Source organism: Caretta caretta, chromosome 7, assembly GCF_965140235.1.
Source record: "Caretta caretta isolate rCarCar2 chromosome 7, rCarCar1.hap1, whole genome shotgun sequence".
Classification (NCBI taxonomy): domain Eukaryota; kingdom Metazoa; phylum Chordata; order Testudines; family Cheloniidae; genus Caretta; species Caretta caretta.
The window spans coordinates 103,976,911-103,989,046 of NC_134212.1; the positions used below are offsets into that span (position 1 = coordinate 103,976,911).

The 12,136-nt window shown below is 42.6% G+C and overlaps 1 protein-coding gene across 2 annotated transcripts in view; it reads left to right on the forward strand.

Moving 5' to 3' along the window:
• ADAM12 (ADAM metallopeptidase domain 12) overlaps positions 1-12,136 on the forward strand; it is a 358,074-nt gene that overhangs the window by 228,628 nt on the left and 117,310 nt on the right. For both annotated transcript variants that reach the window (XM_048856240.2, XM_048856241.2), the window contains one exon: positions 1,185-1,261. In XM_048856240.2, the coding sequence (XP_048712197.1) occupies positions 1,185-1,261 (77 nt within the window). The remainder of the gene's footprint in view (positions 1-1,184; positions 1,262-12,136) is intronic.

Below are 12,136 nucleotides of genomic sequence, written 5' to 3' on the forward strand. Positions count from 1 at the left end.
TTATAACCCACTGTTCTGAATTTTGTTACATTCTCACGTTAAAAAAAATGCTCCAAATAAATATTTTCTTATGAGGGAAACTAATTTGCTTAGGATTCATATCTGAGCTATTCCATTTTACCCTGGTCTTTCTCTAGATTATTGCTTTCTTTAAGAAATCAAGGTGGGCTTTAGAAGTGTGCTGTGAGCGGCTGTGTAATTGAAAACCATTCCCTGACACTGAAAAGGTTAATTAATGCAGCTAGATGTGAATGAACCAAGTAATAAAAAGGCATAGTGAGATGACTGTCAGTTGAAACATGAGTGATAACTTTCTTTTGCACTAATAAGATAGCAACCTTTTAGAATAGTATTTTCAGCTTCCAGATAGCATTTAAAGGAGCTGTGAAAAAAAGAAATGCTGAACGTGACACAATCATTACTTTCCAGCCAGTCACATAATTGGGGATGTAGTATAACCTTTAGTCAACAATAAAATTAATTTTGATTGCAGCGAGAGTCAGTAGCTTTGTTATGGTTGCCTTTTGCAAGCGGATGGATTATTAAAGAAATACAATAACCCAGCCACAAAATGAAAAAGGATTGTTGCCTTTCAAAACAGAATAAGACCCTCTTATTTTTGTTTGTTCGTAATAGTGTGCTGCTACCCGGCTAGTTCATTTAATAAAATGCTTCCTTTCCAACCCACTTTTCATTTGCTCTGTGAGTTTCTCAAGCCACAGATTTGAGACTAGTTTTAGTACATCTCACAGTATGCTTAATTACCTCCTATGAATTTACATCCTATTACTAAAGAAAACTTACATCTAAGCAAAATGTTGATGTCAATGTGATTTGTTCAGCTGCTTAATTTTATAAAATGCCCCATATCATAGCTTTCAGATAACATAATCAAGGAGAAAAAACTTGTCACATTTTAAATACACTGTTGATTGTCTTTTAGCAATTAGGGATGTCACAGGTACTTGTGTGGACTCCTTTGGTCCAACATTAAACCTTGAGAATGCTCATTACAATATTTCATGGAGGCAGAATGATTGCTATCAGTGGGATACTGGATGCTGTTGCCTGAAATCAGACTAGGTTTTTAGATAGAAATTAAGGGAGAACCTTATAAAAACGAGGCACTAAATAGAATTTATGATTACCTAAATGTTTGCTCCTTCCTTCCTTTTTGCAATTAGGGTCACTGCTATTACCATGGTACTGTGCAAGGGTATCCTGATTCTGCAGTCAGTCTCAGTACCTGCTCTGGACTTAGGTAAGTGAGCTTTCCCAAGACATCTTGGACATCTAAAAACACATATAATCACTACAATCAAATCCCATGCTTCAAGGCTTCAGTTGGTTGCCTGCAGGAGTCAAGAAGGATTTTTCCCCCCAATAAATAATTGGCTAGATGTATTCTGGATTGATGTTTTTTCTATCTTCCTCTGAAATACCAAAGCTAGGCCAAACCTGGAGTTGCGACACCAGACAGGGTGGACCAGTGTTCTGAGGTGGTAACAAAAATCCTCTTTCTAGATGCTTGATTGGTGTGTCTTGCTCAGGGTCATACTGCTCTCTAGATTTGGGGTAAAGAATTTTCCTCCAGATCACATTTGGAGGGACCTTGGAGTTTGGTCTCTTGGCACCTGAGTCTCTCCTATTCTCTGGCTGTGGCAGACAGTTTAGTCCTTGATGACTGACGTGCTGTTGTCTCTAACTAGAGTCTCTGAGCTCAATATATGGGAATGTGATTGAAATTTAGTGGCCTGTGATGTACAGAAGGTCATGGTTTGTGCATGATTTGTGCAACCCAAATATTAAAGCTGAACGTGGGGACTAGGAATGAGAATTCATAGAATTTAAGACGAGGAGGGACCATTAGATCATTTAGTCCGACCTCCTGTATATCTTAGACCAGGGGTGGCCAACCTGTGGCTCCGGAGCCACATCCGGCTCTTCAGAAGTTCATATGCAGATCCTTGTATAGGCACCAACTCCGGGGCTGGAGCTACAGGTGCCAACTTTCCAATGTGCCGGGGAGGTGCTCACTGCTCAACCTCTGGTCCTGCCACAGACCCTACCCCCACTCCACCCCTTCCCGCTGCCTCCCCTGAGCCTGCTGTGCCCTCACTCCTCCCCCTACCCCCACAGCCTCCTGCACGCCATGAAACAGCTGTTGGGGAGGGAAGGGGAGGCACTCATTGGTGGGGCTGCTGGTGGGTGGGAGGCGCTGTGAGCAGTGGGGGAGCTGATTCAGGGCTGCTGACGTATTACTGTGGCTCTTTGGCAATGTACATTGGTAAATTCTGGCTCCTTCTCAAGCTCAGGTTGGTCACCCCGTCTTCGACCATTACATTTCACCCAGTTATCCCTGTATTGAGCCCAATAACTTGGTTTTGGTAAAAGCATATTAACAGGAAAGGCATACTGACATGATTTGAAGACATTAGGAAATGGATAATCCACCACTTCCCTTGGTGATTTATTCCAATGGTTACATACCTTCCTTTAAAAAATAAAAAAAGCCTTATTTCTACTTTGAATTTGTCTGTATTCGGCTTCCAGCCATTGTTTCTTCTTCAGGTGATGGCCTCTATTTGTATTCTACTGTGGGTGCACATACGCCCCATGCACCAGAGACTGGAAGATTTTTGCTAGTGGTTCTGTTGGTCTGTGCCTTTGTCTTTCTCCTCTTCATGCTCCAAACCAAGGGTATAAGGGGTGATGCAGACTGACTGATTCTACAGTTCCTTTCTACCACCCATGGTCCAAGATGGAATCCTTCAGTGTCCACAGTGTTTGCTACAGCAGCATTTGCTTTATTCAGTAATTACCTGTAAATAATTGTCTATAGTCTTTAGATAGTTGTAGATGGCATCTTAGTTCTTAGTTTAGCTTAGTTAGTTAGTCATAATAGATGAGGGAAATCTTCCTCCAGATACACCTCTAAAAAGATTTGTTCACCAACACCATCTATGTCTGCACCCCAGTACAGGAGGCTAAGGAGGTCAAAAGAGGCATGGTGCCAGTCTCCAAGATCCTAAGAATAAGAGTGTTTTGAGGCTGCCACCACCCACAGGAGCAGGACCATCTCTGGTACCAACAAAGGAAAAGCATCATGCCCCCCTGCACAGGCGGTACCACTGCACTCTGATAAGGACTCGTCCGCACCTAGAATTCTGGCCAGAGTGACTTTGCCTGTAAGCAAGAATAGGCATCTTCACTCCCCACAGCCCTTGTCTGGGGAGAAATACATTACACCTGAGGACATAATCATCCTTCCCAGATCCCAAGTCTGCCATCCTTTCAGATCCAATCATCTCAAGAGAGATCCTGACGCCAATGGTCCAGGGATGGCACAAGAGAGCACGTGAGCTGCTCTCTGGTACCTTCTGCCATTAGGGCATCACAAAGTCTGTACTGACAACAAAACCCATGGAATCAGAGCCTACTTTTTCCTCCTTAGCTGAATCAAATATTATCAAGACAGCATTACTGCTGAAAGAGGAGATCTAGCTGGATAGTGGATCCAGAGTCTCCTGGGGCTCCCCCCATGCAACCTCATAAGACAGTGTGCTAAACTTGGTACCAGTGGCACACAATGTCATCAAGACCAATCCAGCCACCTTTTGTTCCCACTTACCTGCCTTATTGGGGGTCATGGGACCCATACAAGAACTATTCCAAGTTAGTAAGATGTTTTTGAGAATCATGTCATTCTTCTTCTCACAGGGAGGAGATGGAACCCCCACAGGAAATGGATGAGGAGTGAAGAACCAACATCAATGGAAACGCCTGCTCTGATGGGTCTGTTCTCATCTTCATCCCCTGATTAGAGAGTGGCACCAGCCTTGCCTTCTCCACCTGATGATTGCAAGCAATTCCAAGGCTTGCTAAAGAGGGTGGCAGACGTACTCCAGATTCCCCAGAGGAAGTGCAAGAGATATTTCATTAATTCCTGGGTATCCTACAGAGTGTGGGCCAGGAAGGTGGTGCTTCCCATTTTGCAGACTGCCAGCATGGTCTGGCATACCTCAGTTACATGGACTCCTATGCCAAAAAGTACAGAAAAGAAATACACTTCTACCCCAATATAACATGGTCCTTGGGAGCCAAAAAATCTTACCGCGCTATAGGTGAAACCGCATTATATCGAACTTGCTTTGGCCTCGAGCATTTCCGTTATTAATAGTCACTTCCTGCCCCCTGACTGACCCCTCAGAACCCCCGACCCATCCAAAAACCCCCACTCCCTGTCCCCTGACTGCCCCGACCCCTATCCACACCCCCGCCCCCTGACAGCCCCCCCCCGGGATTCCCACATCCTATCCAACACCCCCGTCCTCTGACCATCCCGCCCCCAGAACCTCTGAACCATCCAACCCCCCCTGCTTCCTGTCCCCTGACTGGCCCTGAGACCCTCTGCCCCTTATCCAACCCCTCAGCCCCGGCCCGGCACCCTTAACACGCCGCTCAGAGCAACATGTCAGAGCCAGACATGCTGACGTGCTGCTTTACCACGTTATATCCGAATTTGTGTTATATCGGGTCATGTTATATTGGGGTAGAGGTGTACTTCATACCAGACAAGAGAGCAGAGTTTTAATTCATACCCCTTATCCTGAATTCCTTAGAAATCCAGGCTGCCACTGAAATAAACAGGCAATGTCATCCTTACAGAAGGGATGGATCTTGGAAGCTAAATATTTGGACCTATTTGGAATGAAGGTTTTTACAACAACCAGCCTGCAATTCCACATCAAACTGTCATGCATTAATGTCTAAATATGGTTTCATTCATTATTCCAAGTTCATGGAATTCACTGACAAACTCATGCAACAGGATTAAGTGCCATTCCAAGCATTTATTGAGATAGGTACAATGATTGCCAGATAATCCCTTCAAGCTTCACTTGACACAGCATCCTAGTCAATGGCTATGGCTTTTTTTCATGCATAGACTGTTGTGGCCTCAATCCTCTGGATTCCCCAGGGAAGTCCAATCTACAGTGAAGGACTTGCCCTTCTAAGGGAACAGCCTGTTCAGTGAGAATATGGATGATTCATTTTGCTCATTGGAGGACTCAAAGACAACCCTCCACTCCATGGGAATCTACACTCCACCAAGGAGGAAATTCTATAGACCACAGTCTCATAACCAACACCTCAACCCTTTTTCCATCAAAGGGGCTATGAACCACTACAAAAATGGCAGAGGATGCAGGGGAACAAGTACAATGTTCTCCTCTCTTCCTCCTTCAAACCCCAGCCTCGCACTAAGAAACACTTTCGAGAGATCTGAATCAAACCAGTTGCCAATCTAACTACCCAACATTCAGAAACCCAATTTGGTGACCATCTAGTTCATTTCTCCCAAGCCTAGCAAATGATAACAGAAAAATGGATCACTGATATCCTCTACACTATAGCGTTCCTCTCTTCCACTCCAAAACCCCCAACTGCATCTGTCTTCAGGGACCACTCCCATGAGAGGATGCTCATTCAGAAAGTAGACTCCCTTCTTCAACAGGGACCCACAGAACTGGGACATCACCAACACTGGGGAGAGGGGTCTTACTCAGAATATTTCCTCATTCCCAAAAAGAAGGAAGAACGGAGACCCATCAATATCGCAGGCAGCTTGATGCCTTTATCTGCAAATTGAGGTACAGGACAGTAACCGTGGCATCAGTAATTCCCCCTCTGCAGCTGGTTCACAGCTCTTGACATGAAGGATGCCTGTATTCACATAGACATATACCCCACGCACAGAAGATTCCGGAGTTCACTGTAGGTTTCAACTATTGTCATTACATAGAGTTCCCCTTTGGCCTCACAACAGTGCCAAGAATATTCACAGAGGTGTTATCAGTTGTGGTAGCCTATTTGCACTGCCACAGATCATCACTTTTCCCTTACTTCGAAGACTGGGTATTGCTAGGGAGCTCTCGTCAGGAGATTCTGACAGTGATCTCATCTCTGCTTAACCTTCTGTGCTTACTGGGACTTGGTGTAAACATAGAAAAGTCTGTTTTAGTTCCCATACGGACCATAGAGTTAATTGGGGCAACACTGGACTCTGTCAGTGTCAAAGCATACCTTCCTCAGATCAGATTCCAATCAACCATGGTATTCAGCTCCAGATGAGCCTGTTCAGTCTGTTCATTTGTCATCCTTCTAGGTCATATGACCCCCTGCACCTATGTTACTCCCTTTGCAAGACTTTGCTTCATTGCCTGCAAGCTTGGCTCCAGACGGTATACGTGCCAAGGAGACACAATATGGAAAAACTAGTCTCTCTCTCCCACAAATCTCTTGGGAGAACAGGGAGCAAGTGTGTGTGGGAGTTTTCTTCATTCCCCCCCCTCACCCCCCGAGAAGACATTGATCACAGACATCTGCTTGTTAGGATGGGGCACTCATCTAGATGAGCATACAATGAGAGGGACATGGAAAGTGGAGACTTTCCAAATGAGTTTCATTCTGCATGTTATGAGTTAACAAACACCCCTCCTCCCCAAGGTCTGAGAGTCCACTCTACTAGGGCCAAGACCCCATCAGTAGTCTCGCTTTGGGATGTTCTTCTCACTGAAAACTATAAGGCAGCAACCTGGGGTTCTGTCCATACCTGTAATAGACATTACACTCTGGTACAAGCTTCTCCAGCTGACGCACCTTTCAGCACAGCAGTACTCCAGTCATTGGTACCACAGAGATTCTTGCATCTTCTTTCTCAATTAATACTGCTTGTCAGTCACCCACAGTGGAGTGATAGGGACTATCACTTGAAGGAGAAAGAAGGGTTCTTATAATGTATGGTAACTGGAGTTCTTTGAGATATGTGGTCCCTATCTGTCTTCCACTATCTGCCCTCCTTCCCCTTTGCTTCTGATCCTTGATGCATGGTTCATGGTAGAGATGGAACTGAAGAGGCAGGTGGTCACACCACCCTTTATACCCTTGATTCGGCACATGAGGAGGAGAAGGGTGCAGGAACAGACCAACGGACACTGTTAGCAAAAAACTTCTGGTCTCAGGCACATAGAGGCAAGGCACGCCCAAAGTGGAATACAGATAGGGACCACACATGTTGAAGAACTGTAGTTACTGTAAAAAATAAATAACTTTTATTTCTTATTGTACCTTTCTCCACTAGATTAAAGATCCCTTTTAAACCCAGTATTTTCTCCCCATGAAGCACTTAATGCACTAATCCAGTCACCTCTCACTCTTCTTTTTGATAAGGTAAACAGGTTGAGTTCTTTAAGTCTCTCACTATAAGGCATTTTCTCTAGCCCATGAATAATTTTTCCAGTCCTTTCTCCAATTTTTCAAACATCCTTCTAAAAATACAGATACCAGATCTATACACAGTATTCCAGTATCAGTCTCATCCATAGAGCTGGCTGAAATTCAGGATTGCTGGTTTATGAGAAACGTTGACTTTTTGAAATTTGGTTCCTAGAAAACCTGAAAAAACTTCATTTCAGAAACACAGCCACATGGTGTTTCCTAAACAAAATATGCTCCCTGGACCAGAAGCTGCTGATTGAATTGACATACTTGTGAGGGGAAACTGACAAGAATTTCCGTTTGTCCATAGTTGCTGGGATTCCCAAATCTGTGACTCTAGGGCAGACTTGCGCTTGGAGCAGAAAGTGGTGAGGTTTGTGATGGTCCTTTGTTCCTGGGGGGACGGCGACTTTGTCTCAGAGCTTTAGATGATTTTGTTAGATATCCTGGGCCCAGACTTTGGAGTGCTTTGAAGATAAGGACCTAGACCTTGAACTCGATTCAAAATTCTCTGGTAATCCAGTGTAGGGAGCGGGTTCTCCATTGACAGCTATGTTTTGAGATCTGTCAGTTAGTCAGTTCTTAATCCATTTAATGTGTGCTTTATCGATATTGTATAATGCTATGTTTTTAATCAGAATGTCATGCAGTACTAAGTCAAAAACCTTACAAACGTATGATACTACATCTACACAGTTACTTCTGTCAACCAAACTTGTAATGTCCTCAGATAACAAAATCAGGTTTGTGTGACAAAAACTGTTTTCCATAAATGCATGTTCCTGCCCTTAATTCTCTTTTAATGGAGAATGCATATTCCCTGCAGCTGCATCAAGGGAGACATCAACAGGATAGTAGAATTTTGGGGAGTCTATATGATTGCCATTTTCCCATGGCAGTTGTGCCGAGGTGATGCTATATTTTATTCTGACAGTACACTGGTTGGCATCTATCAAACTGTGACAGAACCTGGTTGTCTTCCAGTCCTTGTTTCGCTGTGGAGTCCTCAAACATGTCCCCCTGGGGTAGTGAGCAATGGTATACACTAGCAATGACAAGAACTGCTGTACCGCTGTGAACTCCTACAGCTTCCAAGAGCCCAGTAGTTCTGAGAATTTGCTTCCTAATGTGGCTATGAAGCTCAATAAATTGTTGTGGTGAAAAATATACCATGTAGCAAGTAGTTTAGATGCTAATGTTAACACACACCAAAAAAAAAAAAGAGTGAGAGAGACACACGTCAAGAAAAAAATTAAATTAACCAATTTAATAATTTCTCAGTCAACTTTCAGAAAGGTACTGACTGATGGTAGTTTTTAAATACACCATAGACACAATTCAGGAACCAATTACCCTTCTTAGTCGGTCAATCACAGAATGGTATTTACTCACAGAGCAGTTCCAAATCACAGTAAGTAACTGTAAACTGGCTCTAGTGTTCTCCCTGGAAAACCAGTTTTCCTGTCAAATTTCCAGCTGTCTCAGACTTTTCTGGATTTGTTTAATTTATCTACGAACAGCATGACTATTTGAGCCTTTCCCTCCTCTGTTTTGCATTCTGTATGGTGGTGGTATTGTCAAGGCTTTTATATTATAGCCTTGGAGATCTTAGGAGCAGAGGAGGAAGAAAACATAGAGTAAACAAGCAATTTGTTACCAAAATTCTTTTCCTTATTAAAAGGGCAACCTTGGCCATAGTTAGTAGGATTCCACTGTTGTCTTCCACCAAGAAAACATTTTTTACGGGTGCTTTTCCATCTATCTGGCATTGCCACTAAATTTTATTCTAGTTAACCTATTACGTTTGTGGTATTTTAAAGAGCATTAGTCAAATATAAACCATTGTCATGGCAGGTAAAAAATAATTTAGTGCCCCTTAAATATTTTAAAGAATTGCATGATTACAGTGAGAGCAGTGCTAGGAGTCTACTGCAGCTAGGGAAAAATTGCCCTTTGTGGGGAAAATAAAAGATCGTATTAGTCCTGCACTCCAGAGCTATTTACAAAGAAAAAAGCTAACAAGAACAGTTCGGCTGTATGTTAAATGTGGTTTCTCTCTTTTCTCTGATTCATTCTCTCTTTCACTTTTGGTGAATTTTGTGCTCACAACTGACTGACAAACCTAATCCTCTCTTTGAGTCCAGTCATTGTTTCCCAGCTCCTTACACAGTCATTTATACCAGTACAAAGTGGATGTAAAGCCTTATCCAGTCAGAATAGAAACATTTTTCACTCAAATTGCACTGGTGCAAGTAACTACGTACAGGGCAGGTTGGTGGTTAACGGGCCCCTTATTGGTGTAGCATCTTCTTTGCCAGGGCAGGCTTTCCCATTTCCCTGCTAATGTGGTTCAACCTTAGCATGCAGGGAGAAAATCTAGGGTGAGGATATATCTCAATATCCATTTAACCGCTGCATTCTCTCTTGGGACTGGCCATATGAGTGCCCATGAGTGATAGCGGTTTTGTGATAAGAACACCTGTTGACTTAGACCCCAAAACTCATTTCACAGCCTGGTAACAGATAATAACTTTGTCAGTATCTGAGCTTGAACAGAAACATACAGTTGAAAGACTACATATTGCAATATCAGTTCCCTGAACCATCCACTTCCCCTCATTAAGATAAGTTAGGAATAAAAGGCCAGATGATGCAAAATACTAAGGGCCTGCTGTGAAGTCGTAAGGGCACTGAGTACCTCACAGATTTGGGCCCACCATTCACACAATACCTCTCTCACAAAAACATTTTTAATAATCTCTTTAGTCAGAAACGTTAAAATGCATATTATTAATATGAATGTTTTACTAGTATGCACAAAAAATAGTTTAAAACAGTACAGGAAATTCAGAGCTAAAGCAACCACTTTGGTCCTTAACACATTCCATTGTGCCCGAGTATTGTAGAAATTAATGTCTAATGTGTTACATTAGAAAGCTAACATGCTGCAGTTTCCTTGTTTATGTTGCTTTTCCCTCCAGGGCTCTGGTTTGATCTGATATAGTTCCAGGAATCCTAGCTCCACACGGAGTTTCACAAGAAAGTACTGGGATGCAGTCATGGGTTAAAGAGGGCAGCCTTGCTTAATGCTCCAAGATTCTGTTTCTGGCTCTGCCACACAGTTGCGTGAATTCGGACAAGTCACTTCTGTGCCTCAGTTTTTCCATCTGCAAAATGTAGATAATAATTCTTATTTCCCTCCCATGAGTGTTGCATGAGCCTTAAAGTTTAAATACCATGTGATCCCTTGATGAAAGGACGCACAAACTATTATAATTATTTCATTTAAATTTCAGGATGCCGTCATCTTGCCATCTGAAACTAGCAGTCCATCTTGGACACCTTTCTATCGATACTGGAGAAAGACACGTGCCTTTCCCATAGACCAAGAGAATGCATTAAAAGGCATGAAACTGACCCAAAAGAGAAGGTTACGCATTTTAGAAAGCTGTGAAGCTTACATATACAATGCAACCATGGGGCTAAGCATTTAAGACAAATTATTAGCTTATATATGGCATTTGATTGCCTATCCAGTATTGCATAAGGAATAGTGTGAAATGTGAAAATTAAGCTGGATTTGAAAAGCACATGTTGCTCATACAGGGGGAAGGGGGTTTGAAGGTCATTTTGCCATCCAAAATACTCTTCTTTCTTTCCCAGGAAAAGGGGCCCTCCAGTTTAGTAGCAAATACGTGAGTCTTCTGGGGATATATTTGCACATCTGCAAACCCTTTGCATGCAGGGTATAGAATATACACACATAAAACCTATTTGTCTGAAGAAGATTTGCATGCACAAACCCCTTTACCTGAATACACAGGAGCAAGTGCTGGAAAAGCTCATATACAGGTACACGTGCATAGACTAGAGGAAGCCATGTTGAGATCTCACTGATCAGCAGACCCTAGGTGGGATTTTAAAAAGTGCCTCCGTGATGTAGGAGCGTGTGTCTCATTGAAAGTCAGTGGAACTTTTGCTCCTGGGTTGCTTATGTACTTTGAAAACCTTACCCCATGTGCCCAGGTGCAGCATATTTGCTAAATAATAAGCACAACAGAGTCATACATACATGACATTTTTAAAAAAGAAAAGGAGTCCTTGTGGCACCTGAGAGACGAACAAATTTATTTGAGCATAAGCTTTCGTGAGCTACAGCTCACTTCATCGGATGCATGCAGTGGAAAATACACTGTAAGCTCATGAAAGCTTATGCTCAAATAAATTGGTTAGTCTCTAAGGTGCCACAAGTACTCCTGTTCTTTTTGCGGATACAGACTAACACGGCTGCTACTCTGAAACATGAAATTTTTAGTCACTGCACAAAAACAACAAATAGAAAGTACAATCTTTTCTGTAGGTCCTACGGTATTTAAAATCCCCTCTTTATCGACTCCAAATCTGGGGCCAAGTTTGACTTCAGTGTCTCTTTACTGTTTTCCTATATTATTTATTATATAGTTCTACAAAATAACACACTAAAATGGCATTGTTCCTCTAGTTCCTTTGCTATCTTCCCTGGTCTGTCTTGCCATTCTAATGGTAAAGCTCACTCATAACACTTTATCTGATAATACAGTTACTGTACCTTGACTCCCAAGTACAGGACATTAAATTCTATTGTCACTCTGTGTAACTCCATCCTTGAATTCTGGGCACCAGGATTTCAGACCAATAAGCAGTGACACTGGATAAATCTGACTTGCAATGTGAAAGGATTAACCTGCCTAACTACGTGTTACAATGGTCTCTGTACATGGGTAATTTTTATATACTGTACTATGGAATAGATTTCCAGATTGATGAAGGCCATTTTGCTAGCATAAAGCAGGTTCATGTGACTGTGGGGCATATC